This window comes from Filicampus tigris, chromosome 5 (genome assembly GCF_054856515.1).
Source record: "Filicampus tigris isolate MCC_2025a chromosome 5, RoL_Ftig_1.0, whole genome shotgun sequence".
NCBI lineage: Eukaryota > Metazoa > Chordata > Actinopteri > Syngnathiformes > Syngnathidae > Filicampus > Filicampus tigris.
In genome coordinates, this window is record NC_141221.1 from 16,777,462 (window position 1) to 16,795,681 (window position 18,220).

Genomic DNA, 18,220 nt, shown 5'->3' on the forward strand with positions numbered 1-18,220 from the left:
TTCAGTGTTGCCAACTTAGACACTTGCTATATTTAGTAACACCTTATAAAACAAGCATCATCAAATATTTGATATTGAGATTTCCCTGGTGGAGGCACCACTTCATCACCAAGCTGCGCAATCTACACTTTTGTCAATTAGTGCAGCACATGTGGTGCGCCTGCAACCAACACAAATACGACCCCAGCTTTTGCTGGTAACACACAATACAGCTCCGCTTACCTTCTGGCTTCAACGTGATAGCGCTTCCATGTAGTCTCTCCGAAATAGCGGATCTTCACCTAGCCTTGCTGCCACGTCATGGGTGGAAGAAATCAGTGTCGGGGCGGGGTTAGGTAAATTGGCCAAATTGTGACACCACAATTTGGTTAATTACACTTGATGGAAGGCCAGACATCGCACGTCACCTTTAGTGATTTATTACATTCTAAAAATCCACAACAGAAAGTGACTTCGAGTTTAGTGACGTTTTGTTAAAAAATGTCTTGGGTCAGGCTGCGGCACCACCTGCTGGCTGACCGATGCATTTCATCCCCTTTTAAAACATTCACGCCCAGTCACGTGACACCAAAATTCATAATTCTAAATAAATTAAAAGCTTGTGCGATTATTAACATGCTACTTTTACATGTTGGAAAGCAGTCAGGGTTTGCCTAGCTTAGCATAAGGCAGCTAACACTTTCCCTGAGCGCGACGGGACGTTTCCTGCTCTGACCTAACCTGCCTGTACAGCGAAGGACCGTCAGCTGGCGTCCGCCATGGCGTCGCCGATCTGCCGGTTGAGCTCAGCGATGATGCGGTCGTCATGCCCGTATACACCGGTCCGGAGCAGTGTGTCGCGCTCCTCCAGAAGGCGGCTTAGGTGTTCCTCGGCGCTATGGTTCAAACTGGGGACCGGGGCCGAGGAGGCGGGGCCTATATCCCCCTGCTGCTTCAACCTGGGGGAGAAATCATGAAAAACTAGACGTTTGCAATTTCTGGAGAAATTGTGCGTGAATGCTGAATGAAAAAATATGGATGCATGTGGAATCATACGGAATGAACGAATGAGGAATTTTTGATGGAACGTGGACATTTTTTGCCATGTTCAAAATCAAGATCGATTAATTGTGCCGAATGTTTTGAATTTCAAATGGGAACGATGATGTCAATCTGTTTTTTTGAATGTATCACTGGGATGAGAATCTGTAATGATGAATGTCCCATTAAGAATGAATGGGGATATTTTGAAAATGAAAGTTTTTGCCTGCAAGGCGTGAATTTTTGGAATATATTGAAATTGGAATGGATGAAATATGCGGAAGAAAAATAGGAATAACAGATGCTGTCAGCATTGACACAATGATGAGAAATAGTGTAGTATCCAAGCAGGAACATTGGAAGGGAAGTTGGGCAATATTTGCGCGACGTTAGCACCTGGAGGCTAACTGAGTTGCGCTCACCTGTTGAGTTGGTTCCTGATGTCTCCCAGTTCCTGCCGCTCTTGTCGGACCACCTCCTTCTCTTCGGCGGCCACGTAGCGCAGCCTCATGGCGTCCAACTCGGCCTGCTGCTTCTTCAGACGCATCATGGCATTCTCCTGCTCGCGCTACACACATCACACACGACAACAATGAGGTGTTTCAAGCGACTATACATCTACTTTGAAAACGTATCTGGATCCATATTTCACGCAACCACTTGAAGAATTGAAATTCTATAAATTCAACAGAATTTTTTTCCCAGTGTAATTCGTTTTTATTTCCTTTTTGAGTTTGGTCTTTTAAATTCAGTTAGTTTCACTCACTTTTTACAGCAAGTTTTTATTTTTTTCAAAAATGCTTTGTTTCAGTTATTAATTGGTTTTAGTATTTGTATATGGAGTATATGTCATGTGCAAGATAAAAAAAAGTTCTATTGTGTAATAAAGTCAAGTAAACTACAATTCTCAAACGACTCACCTTCCTTCTTCTGTACGAACGAACAGCAATACCAAAAGAAATACATTTACAATTAACTCTGAAAGCACACGTACGATATTAACTGACAAAAACACATGATATTTTCAGTAATTAATTACACCCGGTAGTTTGTTCTATGAATGTAAAGTGTAGTTTCAGTTTGTTTTTTGTTTTTACTTCATTTCGTTAACAGAAATGGGTTTTTTTTTTCTCCAATTTTTGTTTATTTCGTTAACTACAATAATCTTGGCGGGCATCTTCTTTTCGTTCTTTAAAGAGATGTTATCCGAGTTTTTCTGGACAACGAGAGAATGAGAACAGGTGCTAAGAAATAATACCTAACCCTTTAATAAATCATGTGTGATGAACCTTTTTTTAATGTGCATCTATTGTTGGTGAGTCCGGAATGTATCCCCGCAAGAAACGAGACTTCACTGTACACATTTTTTCGGGAAACCTCCGTGAGAAAAATGCAGCGAGAGCTGAGGAATTCTCACGCCGGCTGACAAGACGGGAGAGAAAGGGGGGGGGGCGCCTGTAAGTCGTATAACTGTCGTCCCGCTCACTCGGCGTTCGGCGAGTCGCTCGTTAATCACCGAAGCAAAAACAAAAAAGCTCCGCTCCGCTTTAATGCCGACGCGAGCCGTAAATTCAAAATGCGAACGTTTTAATAATGCAATCAAGGCGTCAAAGTCTGACCTCACACTTCAAGTGGGCTTCAACAATCTGACTTTTCTTTATCACACTAATGTCGTGGCACACAAAGAGAGCTCAACGATTTAGAAAAATTCTTGAATTGCATTTTCTTTTGTTCAACGTTGCAATTTAATAAGCGATTATTTTTAAGCAAGACTGCAACAATAAAGTAAGCAAATCTGCGGCTTTATCGGTTCAACTTTTCAGGTTTCATGAAATCATCATATGTAAACGTGTGGACTGCACGTATATCAATAAATAAATAAAATATACATATGAGAAATAAAGCCTACTGACGACCGAAATTGAACAGTTTCCAATGAATATGTGACTGAGTGGTTATTTCATCTGTCTAGATTGCGTGTGTTCAAAAATCAGTTGCTTAAATTATAACAACCCCACTCACAGAGATGCTATTCGTTAGCCTGTCCACAGTGTTTTGTATTGTTTGCTAGCATTAAGCTAAACAGACTTGCGCACAAAGCAAAAGTGCGTACCTCTCTTTGTTTTATGTTTAGTTTGACAGTAAACTTGAGCTGGGAGTGGCATTAAACAGCTTGAAGCCTCTTTTTCAAAGAGTTGTTCACTATTTGTGTGAGGTGAGCTGAGTCGGGTTCACGGCCACCATACAGCACTCGAATCGCAAATGTGTGCATGCAAGTGGGAATGTAAGTAGACATTGAAGATGGGAAAATGTAAGGGAGACTGGACGGGCAGGGGCAGAATCCAAGGAAACGTTGAAGGCGGGACAAAAGCAAGTTTGTCAGAAGGCAGTGGAGGAAAAAAAAACAAAAAAACTTTTTGGAGGCTCTCGGCGATCCCGCCGACGCTGGATGGGAAAAGCGGAGCTTGGCGGGCTCAGGGCACGGAGAAAAACATGCTTCACGTGCACGCGTGTTGACACAAGTCGCTCCCCGAGGAGCGGCTGGCCGTCTGGATTAGCCAGCGCCTTCGGGCTAATTGCTGGAATAACAAACGTTCCCGAGACGCGCTGCCAAGGACAAGTCCAGGTCACGTCCTCCACCAGCAGAAAAGCTCCAAAAACTCATTGAGTCATTCATCTCACTGCAGCAGCATCAAACCCCCCCCACTGATTCCCATTGTCGGACACTGAGGTCAAACCAAATGGCGGGCCACGCATTTGCTACCTGGGCCTTCTGGGGGAGGGAAGGGGGGAGTTCCTGACTTAATCCACCTCCTACTACCGCCACGACGACATCGTATTTATAGAGCTATCAATCATATCTAAAAAGGCAATGTAACAGCAAGCAACTGTGCCATGCATTGGTGTATCATCTGAAGCAGTTCAGAATCAATATTTATAGAACAACGTGACCAGAAGAAAGTAAAATGTATCCCATTCACCAGAAATGCTAAATATATTCATGCGCGCGGATCGCTACAGACGCGTTTTGCTAGTCGAAGTTGGCTGGAGCAAGTTCAGAGGATGAAAAAATGCCAACATCTTTGGGGGCCGGCGCTCTGGCCCTGTGAGGAGGAATTTGAAATGTGATTGGTTAAAGAAGGAGCCCCTGTTCTAATATCATTTAAGTTGCATGGGCCAGTGCTACTGATTCTGAAGGCCCTGGGTAGATTAGATTAACACAAACAATTTCAATTTTATTTGATTTTTTTTGCATTTATGTTGACTTTGACTAACAAGGTGGTCGCGGCTCTGATGCTGCTCCACTGTAAATTTCAAGCTTTCTTCCGGCTGACTTTACTGGCACACAACCACCAGTAGATGGCAACAAGGCATCATTTTAGATATGAGATATATGGCGAAAAAAAAATCCATAACCGCCAAGATGCACGGTTCACTGTGTGTAGTGGTGCAACAATTAATCGACAACTATTTGGACAATCGATGAATCATTTAGGGACCCTGTTTAGCCCAACATTGTCCAAATGCTCAAAATTTCAGCCTCTCAACTGTAAATATTCTCACATTTCTGTAGTGCTCCATGAACGCTGACCGATTAACATTATGTTTCACCAAAACGAGACACTTGCAAACATCTGCTTTTACTTAATGATCTCCATGTTTACCTATTCTCTGACGGGTGTTACAAACCTAACCGGTAACTGAATTATTCAAGTCAACTCTCTTAGCTTTGAAGTTGTAAATGCTTCTGGTATTGTTACGGCCTTGCTTAGCCTGACAGCCCACCGTTGGTCAAACCTGACAATCGGCGTGGAAACAGGAAGTGTGACAGCGTGTGAGCGTGTCGTCTCCGTGACGAGACATTCGCGTCGTTCCCAAAAATGAAATCATCAGAAAAACAAAAAGGAAATGTGCACATTGTGCTGTTCAAACACCAGCAGATGATAAATCGTCGCTGGTGTAAAGAAAAAGTCCAACAGAAGGTTCTGGAATGTTTGTGTGGTCCTGGTGCAGCCACTCTGTCAGCTCCATAAAAGAAGACTAAACACGTTTCCCTTCAACACTTTGTGGCCATTAAAAAGTCAAACGGGCGGCGTGAACATTCTGCGGGGGCCCTAACAATAACAAGATGGCTGCCGGGCCTCGTTATTGTCCCAATATTTGCGCTCGGGGAAGATCGACTGGCGCTGCTTGTCCCAATATTTGGAATTGAAAAGCTTTCTAGGGGGGAGCCTTTTATCTGCGTGTTCAATCCCGCCACGTCCCGCTGGCAAAAGCAACATTTGTCCCGCCGCCGCAACCTTTACGACGGGCCGACCGGCGTCGCTCCGACATGACGAAAAGCAAAACAAGACAGCCTACATGAAAAACGAATAGCAGGAGACAAAAGGAAGAAGCGAAACAGGGAAGAGAACAGTGAAAGCAAAGCATGTTCGTGGTTCGGCTCTCAGATTTTGGGGGGGAACCTATCCTCCCAAAGCAATTAAAAATTACTTTGTCGCCATCTTGTGGCATCTTGGTGACAAGCTGAGCTGAGCAATCCATTGTACAGGTCTCCAGACTAACTTTTTATTTTCTATTTTTTTTAACCAGGACTAGGGGCACAGTGGCCAATAACTTGAAATTTAAGGGAGGGAAGAAAAAAATGTGGGGACTCACACTGGAAATATATTTGCAAAGGATTTACCGTAATTTTCAGACTGTAAATTACACTTGTTTTCATTGTTTGGCTCGTCCTGCTACTTGTACTATATGACATTCAGGTGCAACTTGTATAATATTCAAATTAGAGCTCGGACTGGCCCCCCAGAACCCACTTCCCCTAATTGTGTTGACTTTCTTTTGGCGGTTGGCAAATACTTTTGGGGCATTACTGCCAGTGGCCATAAGGTGGCGGCAATGCACCAAATGTATTCGCCAAACACCAAAGGAAAGTAGAAGTAGTATTAGTCAATGTAAAGTCAATGGCAACAAATGTGTGACGTATCGCTAGTTTAGCATGCGGCTTTCTTATGCCACAACAAGGATTTACAGGACCAAAGAGATCAATAACCATCCAGGATTCTACCTTCGGCCACAATGCGACGCGGGATTCTAGTTTAGGAAAGCCATTTTTAAACTAAATAGAATAATTTCAACAGCTTCATAAGCTCCGCCCAGCACGCAACCGTGCGAATTGCATTAACTATACAGTATACGGAAACACACCACCAGAAATGCTCAGCTCACGACCGCAGCATTATACTTTGGAGAGAAAATTACGGTAATCACATTTGCAGGTGATGAAAAATGTACTTGGATTGTCTAAAGTGTCCTCCCTGTCCCGCCTGTGCCATCCAGGAAGGACAAAGGAAAATACTGTTGAGGTGCAAGCAAGAAAGAAGTGGGACAGATATGTGAAAGTTGGCAAATGTCGTCAAAATTTTGTGACACATTGAAGGGAAACCTTGCGATACCTGTTTGAAGCGAGCCAGTTCCTTCAGTGCTCGTCCCCACTGCTGCTTGTAATGAAGTTTGGACTTGGTGGTGGACTCCAGCTTCCTCTCCAGCTCGACCTGGTGGACAACAACGCAACGTGCTATGGCCACACGTCCTTGTTGTTGTTGTGTAGGTACATGTGGCGCACGCTACCTTCTCCAGAGTCAGGATGTTGATCTCGGACTGCAGGCGGACTTCGGGCTTGACGTTCTGTTGCTCCCTGAAGTGATGGAAGTCTTTCTCCAGTTGCTTGTAGCGGTTCTCCCAGTCTGTGATCTGAAGAACACGTGCACACACTAAAAAATAATAATAATCCTTCACATCTTTTTCTACTACCGGAGAGTGACATGATGATCTAGTGCGGGTGTCAATCTGGTTTTTTTCTTGACCCACATCGTACTCATGGTCGCAAACAAAAGCGAAGCCAAAACTGCAAATGTATATTTGCCATTCTTTGTTAACAGATTGTTTTTTCTATCCTTCTATCCTGGGGGGATTTAATCGTTATGGTGTAACGAAGGCCAAAAGTCTAATTGGTATGTACCTTGATTTTAAGTTCACAGCTCTGTTCACATTTGGTAGAGGAAGGGACAAAATGTAAGACAAGAAACATGAACACGACATTTTCAACAAAACTTCAACATGTTGAATCTTTTCTTTTTGGGAAAATACATCAATAGTTTGTCTGCTTTGTAGAATACAATATTGCCTTCCTTTTACTTGCAGTGACGTCCACTAGTCAGAAGCTGAGCTGCACTGTGTTTGTTTATCGACTAAAGCATGAGACAGCTCCACTTCTTTGTCTCTTAAGTGTTGGACAAGGCAAGGCGGTATTATTTAGATAGCACATTTCATACACAAGGCAACTCAATGTGCTTAAGTAGTGTATGGGAACCGCTTCATATTGCACGACTGCCCTGCATTATGTTATTACAATGCATATACTTTTTATGGCTATGCTTTCATGAAAAACAAAAGAAACGGACGTCCTTGAGTTTGCCACAGGGGGTCTTGCTCGACCTGTTTGAGCAGCCGCGTTCGCTCCTCCTCCATCAGGCGCACTTTGTCCCGCTCCAGCGCCACCCGATGGTCGCACTCCAGCTGCAGCCTCTTGGTGGTCTCCTGCGCCTCCTTCTGGCTTAGCTTGTGTTCGGCATGCAGGTCCCGCTGCAGCCTTTGAGTCTGCGGAGGGACACGTCGTGGAAGACAAGTAATAGAGGGCACGTTGATGAGATCAGGCCAGCGAAAGATTGTGGAGGACACGTCATAGAGGAGAAGAAGAAACCTTCAGCTCGGCTTCAATTAGATTTTTCTCCTTCTGCTCCAGATCAGCCAAAGTCTTCTGAAGCTGCTCCTCCAAACGACTACACTCCATTTCCTACAACACACACACACACGGCATCCAAGATTTACATTGTTCACATGTCGCGTTTGAAGTAAGCGGGCTGGACAGTTAATCAAATTCAAATCGACATTGCATAGTAGTAGAATGCAATTTTCAAATCACAAAGCCTGCAATTTTGAAAAAAAAAAAAAAGAATGAATGAATGACTCTCAAGACAGCCATTGTCTTGTCACATTTTTGTTCTGAGATGAAGTTCCGAAGTTTTCAAGTGATTGAGTTGCGAACGGTTTCTCGCTACGCCGTGTCACAGAGCAGGAAAATGTTGGCATTACCTTCTTTTTTACCCAGGCTTCCCTCTCGTGCTCCCGCCGCATCCACTCCTCTGCCAGAGCCTGCATGTGACTAAACTCCTTCTTCCGAAGCTATGCATGCACAACAACAACATGGATGTCAGAACCAGGGTTTTAAGGGTTTGGGATTTGTCATTATTATTATTATTATTTTTTTAAATTCAGTTAGTTTTAATTAATCCCAGCTCCGGCCTCCCTGTGTGGAGTTTGCATGTTCTCCCCGTGCCTGCGTGGGTTTTCTCCGGGTACTCCGGTTTCCTCCCACATTCCAAAAACATGCATGGTAAGTTGATTGGACTCTCTAAAAAAAAATTGCCCCTAGGTGTGATTGTGAGTGCGGATGTTTGTCTTTGTGTGCCCTGCGATTGGCTGGCAACCAATTCAGGGTGTCCCCCGCCCACTGCCCAAAGACAGCTGGGATAGGCTCCAGCACGCCCCGCGACCCTTGTGAGGAGAAGCGGTACAGATAATGGATGGATGGATGGATAGTTTTAATTAGCTTTTGGAGCATGGTTGTTAGTTTTTATTTTTGAGAAATGGTTTGATTTAAGTTTAGGTTTTAATAGTTTCAGTTTTAGGTGTTTTTTTTTATATGGAGTGTTCGTCAAGTGCAAGATAAAAAAATTAAAAAAAATTCCTACCAACTATTGCAAGAAACGTGTGGAGGAATATCCAAAAACGTTTGACCCAAGTCACACAGTTTAAAGGCAATGCCACCAAATAATAATAACATTTACATAAATTTATGACTTTTGAAGAAAGTAGTAAACAGTTGGAAAAGACAGTGAGGGGAAAAAGCTTCTGGTTTCAACTGGATGTGACAACAAAATGGAAGTGGACCTGATCATTGAACAGATCCTCCTGAGTCTCCTTCCACAGCTCCAGCTCCAGGGCCGTGCGGTACTCGGCGGTATCTCGAGGCGGCGGCGGTCCCGTGGGCACGATGGGCACAGGCGGCGGCTCAACAAGCTCCGCAGGAGGGGCGGGTGCCGCGGGCTCGTTCTGTGCCGAATCGGACACGGGGATGTCCTTCATGTTCACAAGTCCAAAATCGTCCAGCGTGGCAGCGAAGCTCAACTCTGCCACTTTCTCATTGGAACTAACCCACGGGGAAGAAGACAGCACTTAGTTTAACATCCACTGGAGGGCACCAGAGAGTCAACAATGACTGTCAGGTCAGAAAAGTTGCAGAAGCAACCTCAGGGTGGAGAAGAAGGGGACTCGGTCCTGGTGATTTTGGTGCCAGGCCGCCTCCCTCACACTCGCCGGGTGTCGGCTCCTCTCGGCGGCGAGGAGGCGGGACAGCTGCAGCGAGGCTCGGCCAATGAGGAGATCCCTGGTGCTGCCGGCGTCATAGTGCCAAAGCTCCAACACCAGAGGAATTCTTGCTCATAGACAGGAGAATATTTGGATTGCCAATAAGCAGCCTTGCTTTAGCAGTCTCACATTGAGGCAAAAGTGGTAACTACTAACTGCTGAATAAGGCCTTTATGTAACGTGGACCGATGAGTGTGTGTGTGTGTGTGTGTCCGTAGTTTGCGCATCCATGTTCTTACCTGAGGAAGGTGTCCTGCAGCTGCTGCGGCACGGCGGCAAAGTCGAAGGCGCAGTACGAGTGCGGCAGAGACGCGTCGGTGTTCCTGCGCAGCTCCACTGGGTGGCTGGTCATCACGGGCGCCGCGCTGCCGAAGAACTCGTACGAGTACCTGACCAAGACAGAGCAGACCACAGTTAGCCTGAGCTAGACTCAATCGCAAGCTCCAGAAACTTGGACTTCTCGATACACAGGCTAAACAAAAACAACTGACTAATTTATGCCCCCACCCCCCAAAAAATAAAGTTTACAATTGCCTACAAATGCCACAAGATAACAAAAAAGCACTATTTTCCTATCGGACATGCCTAATAGAAGCACCCCCTCTCACTTCAAAGTTGGTCATCTTGAGACACAAAGCTGCCTCAAGATGATGCCAAAGCACTACTTTTATTTCAGGGTATTGCAAATTTACTTATTCAGATTTTTGGGGGGGACCTATCCTCAATTATTCGATGAAAAAAATCCTAGTTTTTGTGCTTAGGTCAAAGCCCTATCTCATATAAAAGTAGTGCTTTGCATCCATTTTGTGGTATTCCTATGCAACTATTGGCGCCAGGACTCAGTCATGATTACTGTACCCCACTAGCAGGGTCTTTTTTTTTGCCCACAAGAAGTAGATTTCAACAATGGTTCCTGCAGTCCAATCACACATCCAAATGTTCCCAGTTCCAACGAATGATGCAGTAACCTTTAGTTCGTCTTTTTTGCAGAGTAAAAAATGTTCCAATCAGATATGAACAAGCATGTAGAGCCCACCACAAAGGTTCCTGGGACGCTTAAAAATATTACCAACTTAACAGAATCTTCTTCTGACCCCAATTAACCCAAACACGACAATTAACCCAGAACATCAGTAGACAATAGTGGAGAAAACAAAAAAAACAACAACAAAAATGGAGCAACTTTTAGTTTCTGGTAAATGTAGAAATGGAAAATGTTCCAATCAGATATGTTATGCACTGCAGACAACACCTCAAAGGTTCTTGGACATCAAGTACTACGCCCCCCAAGTCCAGGACTTGGTAGTTCTTTGTGTGCATGAGCACCCTGTAGACCCCTCAGTCATCATTTGTGTTTTTGTCTTTGTCCATGCCAAGTGTGTTCAGCGGAGCAGACCTGATTGTAGCGGCGATGGTGTGAGTGAGTCCGGTCTGTCTGAGGCCGCAGAGATCCAGAGAGAAACAGTAGCGATGCGCACACGGCGGAATGGACACTTTGGGGGCGCAGACCAGGATGGAGGAAGTGGCGCCGCCGCCATGGGCCTGACTCGGGGCGAGCGGCTCCACATCTGCCGGACACACTCGGTCAGAACACCGCGGCACCGATAGCTCAACAGATCAACAGGATGATTCGGACGTACCGCGCGATAGCGCCTCTTGCTGGTTGTGGGACAACGCAACGTCAGGAGGATTTCGGATTGGGGTCGAACTGGCAATTTGGTCCTCGGCGGACGGCACGACGACAGTACATGGGTTTGCCTGACATCCTTCTTTGATGGACAAATTCTGCATGCAGAAAGACAAGGAAATCATTCATACAAATCACAGTACCCAATTGAAATGAATGGAAATGCCATTAATCCGTTCTAGCCTCCCAAAATGACCCAAGAAAAATGTTTGCAAAAAGAAAAATAGCTGTGTGCAATGTTATACTTAAAAAAAACATGCAGTAATGACACAATTAAATATAGTAGAAAGAAACGTCATTTTTTGCCACATTTTTTGCTACAATTCAGTGGACATTGTGCTGCTCCTTCAGGTTTAAGAGCCTTGGCCACGTGGGGGCAGTCTAATAAAGACATCTGGATAAACTGTAGGTGGAGCCGGTCTCAGCTCCTATCTACGCTGCAGAAATACCACTCACTCTTTTCAGAAGACAAAGAATACATGCCTGTGAATAATGTTATATCTTCCACATTATGCTACATCTACAAACATCTAAAACTTGTGTTCAAAATATTTGTTGCTTGAGGGATTCTAACTTGGGATGTCCCGATCACATTTTTTTTTTTTTTGCACTGAGTCACTTATATATATATATATATATATATATATATATATATATATTATGCTTGCTTGAGTTGTTAAAATATTAGTTTAGCGACTGTTGTTAACCTGCAACTGCGGCGCGACATCCTCGCGGCGCAATGTCACGGCCACGCTGACGTTGGGCTGCAAGTCGGCGGGCACGGGCGGGAGAGAGCGCCTGACGCGGGCGGGCGGCCGCAGCGGGAACACGCCCTCCACCGTGGCCGCCGCCTCCTCCAGGTCCACGGCGAGCCCGGCCAGCGTGGCCAGAGGCACGTCGGCGCTGCCCAGCGAGTGTGTGCCGCAGCACAGGTGGATCTGCAAGGGCGGCTGCTGTGACAGGAAGGTGCGCAGGGCGCGCTCGCCGCTGCGGACGCGCACCGAGGCACGCTCGGGCTGGAAGTCCGGCGTCAGCAGGTTCTGGAAGGGCTCGCTAGTGATGTCGTTGCCCAGCAGCGTGTAGAAGAAGAAGAAGCCGCCGTCCTCTGACGACAGCTTTAGCGTGGTAGGGATTAACTGAAAACAAGTTACAAATCACACACAAGTTCAAACACGCATACGCAAGCGCACACAAACATGTTCACGCCAACTTGCAGACACCCACACACACGCTCACTTGCACTAACACAAACACGTACGCACACACTGAGGTCACTGCACACCCAACAGGAAGTTTTTCTGACCTGTTCCAACTTGGCAGCAAATGCCACGGTGACGGAGAGCACAAACATGTCGGTGGCAACCTTGTCGGGTCCCACCTGATGGTAACCCTGCTCAGGCACCAGGACCGCCTCCAGCTTGTCTGGGAGGGGCTGCGGGGCTGGGGGGCGGCCTGAGCGAGGCGCTGGAGAGTCTTAACAGAGGAGAACAAAAGTGTTTTACTTCTGGGTACTTGTAGTTCTTTGAACTAAAACAGTACCAATCAGGCCAGTTCTTGCCTGCACTATAAACGTTGCTTGTCCTGCCCCACTAGCATCTTCTTCTTTTGGCCCAGAACTCAATTGCAACATTAGTCCGTTAAAGTCCTCCTACAAGATCCTAGTTGCACCTTAAATTTGTGGTGAAGAAAGTGTGTGCATCAAGCTGTTTACTGCCACTCTCAGTTCACACATCGTGTATTTCAGCCAACAATCAATTTTGTCTGATGAAAGTTTGTCTATCTTAAAGGGATGGTTGGGCCGGGATGGCCATGTTTTCACTAACAAGTTCATTTGATATATTTTTTGAACGGGAAAATGAAGAGAGTTGTCATTTTCTATTTTACCAATACATTTGGGAGAAATTAGGAAAAAAGTGACTCCATGAATAACACTTTTTGTTAATAAGGAAAATGGCAGCGCCCCCTACCGTTCTATCCACGTTCGGTCGGAGTCACTGGAGGGACCGATTACAAACTCTCCATTGGAAATCATTGTACTTTCATTGCTTATAACGTCCAAAAACGGTGATAAATTGGCACCAAAATTTATGTGGACATCCCAACTAATGATCACTTCAACATATCAAAAGGATTAACCTCACCGTGGCTGATTTAGATGACAGTGAGGAAATGTGCCCCAGTTTTTCGAGCAACGACACGCCGTCCAATTTGGAACGTAACAGCCGAAATGGCGCATTCCAATGCAGCCACACTCGGCTGTGGAGTCAGTCAACCTCCTCGCTGGAACTTTTTGTTCACTGAACATTGACGCTTGTTCGATGAGGTCTTACCTCACTCTCACGCCGAATCTGCCAGCTGCAAGCGGTGTCGGACAACGCACGCGACTGCTTGGGAGGCAACCCCGCGACATGAAGACGCAGGATGGGCGGACAGTAAGGAGCTAATGTTGTTGTGCTAAGGCCTTTTGTTTTAACGGCCTGAAGCTAGTTGTTGCTATTAGCCGTGCCGTTATCCTACTGTTAGCCAGGGAGGCAAGGAGGGGGATAAAGATCCATGCTTGCCTGATTGCTTGCCCACTGCCAGTCGCCGTCTGCCTCCTGAGAGTTGACACGAGTTTAGCGTCGCTAAATGTCAGAAATATAACCAGTCGGGGTTCGTGTGCGCATTCATGCTCTTGTCCGCGTAAGCTTGTGAAAGTGGAGGAGTAATCGCTACGGTATTTTTGATTTTGTGGAGGTGATCATGATGAGAGCATGTTTCATGTCAATAAATCCAAACTATTGTGCAGAACACTTAAATACTTTCACAGGCTAAAGTGGACAAGAGTAGTAATGTGCATTTGCATTTTGGTGGCGATCGGTCACCGTTTTAGACAACAGAACTGACAAAGCCAGCAATATTACCACGCTTACCTCCCTCCTGTGACGTAGACCGCTGAGACCGAAAAAAATCACTAGCCGAGCTCCAAAAGGGGGCGAGCCAATTTGTCGTAAATCTAATCAAAAAAAAAAAGCCCTTAAATCACAGAGACTTTTTTTGGGGGGGGGGCACTTTAGTACTAATGTCATTTTTACATGCAAAGGTGCCAATGTTAAGATCATCCAAGTGTCACTTCAATGCTAATGCACAATGTAAAACGCCAAAGCTGGGGTAACAAAAGTAGCATCGATGTTGCCGTAGTTATAAACCTTTATAGGTTAATTGATTATTAAAACAATCGTTAGTTGCAGTCCTAATTTCAATCAACCTAACACTCCCCAAAAGGTTTAAAATTGCTTAGAGATGCCACAAAATCACTATTAATGTTCAATCAACAATTACTGTTCTCTAAATGGAGCTCCTCAACACTTCAACGTAGTTTCTTGGCACCGAGACGCCACAAGATGGCACCAAAACAATACCTTAATAATTCTTTTCATGTGGCTACACACTTGAAGTCATTTCACACACAATAGAACAAAAGATGATGCAGGATGATGCAGTGAGACAGAAAAGAGATTGTGGCTTTAAAGGAGGAGCACAGACACACGAGAGAGCAAAGAGTACCTTTTGTGGCCTTCTTGTCACAGGGCGCTTGGGGAGTGGTCGGCGGTGGCGGCAGCTGTGGCGTCAACTTGCCGTCATTCTCCAGCGCCATGCTCAGGAGCAGCGCCGGCTTCTTCTTGGTGTACTTGCTGCTCAGCAGCGTGTGCCAGCGAGGATCCTGATGACAAACGCGGGGAAACCATCGTTAAAGGGACGGCGCGCCGACGCCTCGCCACGCGCCGACGGACCTGCGGAATTTCCTGAACGGATCTGAGGTCCAACACGATGTAGCCCACGTTCTCCCTACTGTTGCTGCTGGAGTCCACGGCGAAGCACTGGAGCTTGATGGGGGTCCTCTGCAGTCTGCACACACTCACGGGATTAGTTAAGGTATGATGGAACCATACAAACATGGTCATAATCACAATATATTGTCGTTAAAAATATGAAAAGTCATGGCCTTTAACTCATTTAATCCACAACACGTATGAAAATCGGCTTCGTCTGCGACACTTCCATCGGACCAAAATCGGGCTACATTCATGTTAGTCTGACACGGGCATTAAGCAGCACACTTCCCGGCCTTCATAATAAAAGCATGCCAGCAAACCAATACACAGCAGTTTTGCTACGCCGTATTTCCAGAAGTAGGAAAGTGCATGATGTGCCATACTTGAGTGCTGCGCGCAGCTTGAATATATTCCCGGACACAAGTTGTTTTGAAAGAAGCCTAAAAAGAAGCCTTTCAACGAGTAGGCTGAGATTAAATTTGGCCGCCTCGCGAGCACGTCACACGCATGAGGGCCGATTAGTGGGCCGGACTAAAATCCTCTTCCGGCCATGCTTAGTCCAGCCATTTTTTGAAAATATGTCACCCCCCACCCCTCCGCCCCAAAAATGGGCCCAGGGACAGACTGCCCAGCTCTGAACATAAACTGACCCCATGTTCAACTGGCAAGTTTTTGTGATGTGTCAGACTTTCACTCATGAACACCATTGGAATAAAGCGCGTCAATTACAACATTCCGGTAGGACCTCTCAGTGGCTTAAAGCATTGGCTCGACACTACTCACAGATCCATAAACGCACACGTCCACCCACCCACCACCGCCACTCAACAGACACATGCACACGCACACCAAGATGGCTACTAACCACGCGCGCAACACATGCACCAACACACACCTGTGCTGGTGCAGCATCTTGCGGTCCAGCTCCCAGGCCAGCTCGGTGCTGAAGTGCGGCTGGTCCAGGTGCTCTACAGGGTCGGTTGTCAGCTGCTCGCCGTCGAAGCTTGCCTGAACCTCCAGGCTGAGCCGAGGGCACTTGGGGAAGTCGCGACCTGCCCACAACGCCAAAATGACACCAAGAGCCACCATGCACAACTTTCTAACACAATGCTCCACCGCATTTAATTTCTTGTTTCATTTGACACTACTGGGTCTGTGTATCCTAGACACACAACTACGTTTATATAACGTATCTAAAATTCAGTTAAATGTGTATTTCGTAGTCCACATATTCATATTTTATCAATTTTAGATATGTGACAATTGAATCGATTCCGCCATTTTTCATGAGGCGGTTTTCGTGTGATTGCACATGTCTGCACTCCATCCATTCATTATCCAAACTGCTTATCCTCACAAGGGTCTCGGGCGTACTGGAGCCTATCCCAGCTGTCTTTGGGCAGTAGGTGGGGTACACCCTGAACTGGTTGCCAGCCAATCGGAGGGAACACATAGACAAACATTCACACGGTATTATCTTTAATTACACACACACTTAAAGGTGAAGTCAACCCAAACATATTTTTTTCAAGAATATGTTCCCAGCAAGCCCACTAGTTGAAACACGGCATTCTGATTAATTTTGCATTTGTGTAATATAAGTTAAGATGCAAAATGCACTTGTTTTTAGCCATCTCTGGGGGCGGCCATTTTGTCTTCTGTCGAATGAAAATGACATCACAACCGTACACAACGACCAATCACGGCTGACCTGTTTTCTGAATCAGAGCCGTAATTGGTCGCTGTGAGCAGTTGTGATGTCATTTTCAAATGACAGAAGACAAAATGGCTGCCCCCGTAGATGGCTAAAAACAAGTGGATTAACACTTATTCCACAAACGCAATATCGGTATTTATCAGAATGCCCTGTTACAACTAGTGGGCTTGCATAGAACACATTATTGAAAAAAAAATTGTTTGCTTTGACTTCCACTTTAAGGAAAGTTTGAGGCCTCAATACCTCAGCTTGTTTTTCTTTAAAAAATGACACAGACCATTCCATTGTTTTGAATTATAAGACGGCATTTTTGTCCGCTTTTTAAGCCTTTCAAATGACATAACTTCCCTAATTCTTAACAAAATTCAAACACCGTTTTGTCACTTTAATCCACTCTTTGCAACATTGCTTTTGGTGAAAAAAATGTTTTAATTTTGTTGTCACGTACCTACCTATGTAGTCAGCTGCTGTACCCATTTCTTGACAATAGGTTTTTGGACTCGTATTTGTCGTAATAAATTGTCGTCCGTCGTGTTTGTTTTAAATGAGAGTTTTAACATTTGAAACGAGTCATTAGCTGTGCGCGTTAGCCTGCTAAAGTGAGGAGCGAGGAATGAGTTTAAGCTAAAAACATGATAGCAACTTAACAGGTTCCAATTGTGACTTTGGTTTCGTGAGTGTTGGAGTGGCACTGACAGCTGACGCTCACCTTCCAGGATGGACAACACGATGAGAAGTTGCTCGCTCTTCGGAGCCATGTTGACATTTGGACGAGGACAAAGATTGGGAACACTCGCGAGATTTTGTCGTTATAAAGTCCAGGTTTTGTCGAGGAGAGTATAAAAAAACCTCGTTAAAGATGAGATGGGTGGCGGAAAGAAAGTTGCTTGAGGTCGTCCGTTGCAAAAAAGGAAAAGCCGCTTTGTTGTCAAGGTTTGGCGCCACCCATTTTGGTTTTGGAGACGGAAGTTAAAGATGGAGGCGCTCGGGGTTAGGGTAACCTCTACTGGTGGGCGGTTAAACTGCAGTCTCAACGCGCTCACAATACTGTAGTATAACAATAAATAATATACTGTGATGTATAAATACACGAATGGTAAAAGTAGAAATACAAAATGATTTACAAAAATTTAAAGTAGTAACATAATTATAAAATATTGAAAAATCTATTCGCTTTAAATATTCACATATAAGACCAGTTTTAGATAGTTAGGTTTACTATTTTTACATTATTGCTGTATGTATATTATTTGATCCTGTTTACTTTTTGGAATAAACAACTGAATCAATCATAATAATCAGAAACAAGAATATTACTACATTTAAAAAATAAATAAATACATAGGATGCAGTTTTTGTCTTGTTATTTTGAATATATATGTGTAAGACATTTGTTTAACTAAGTTGTTATTATTATAGTAATAATTTTACTAACTTTTTTCCGTTTTAACTAACAATAAATTTCAAAGTCCCAATAGAATAATAATAACA

General features: G+C 44.9%; 1 protein-coding gene across 1 annotated transcript; it reads right to left on the reverse strand.

The window, feature by feature from the left end:
* Positions 1-403: 403 nt before the first annotated feature.
* Positions 404-17,730, reverse strand: cep120 (centrosomal protein 120). Its single transcript, XM_086030119.1, has 18 exons — positions 17,439-17,730; positions 15,908-16,064; positions 14,971-15,085; positions 14,744-14,900; positions 12,501-12,670; positions 11,905-12,333; positions 11,151-11,295; positions 10,907-11,078; positions 9,750-9,899; positions 9,392-9,577; positions 9,034-9,292; positions 8,176-8,265; positions 7,784-7,876; positions 7,519-7,680; positions 6,652-6,774; positions 6,477-6,575; positions 1,443-1,588; positions 404-938 (listed from the first exon to the last, which is right to left on the reverse strand). Exons 1-18 carry the CDS (start codon positions 17,485-17,487, stop codon positions 743-745), a joined length of 2,898 nt encoding a protein of 965 aa, XP_085886245.1. The 5' UTR covers positions 17,488-17,730; the 3' UTR covers positions 404-742.
* Positions 17,731-18,220: the final 490 nt, after the last annotated feature.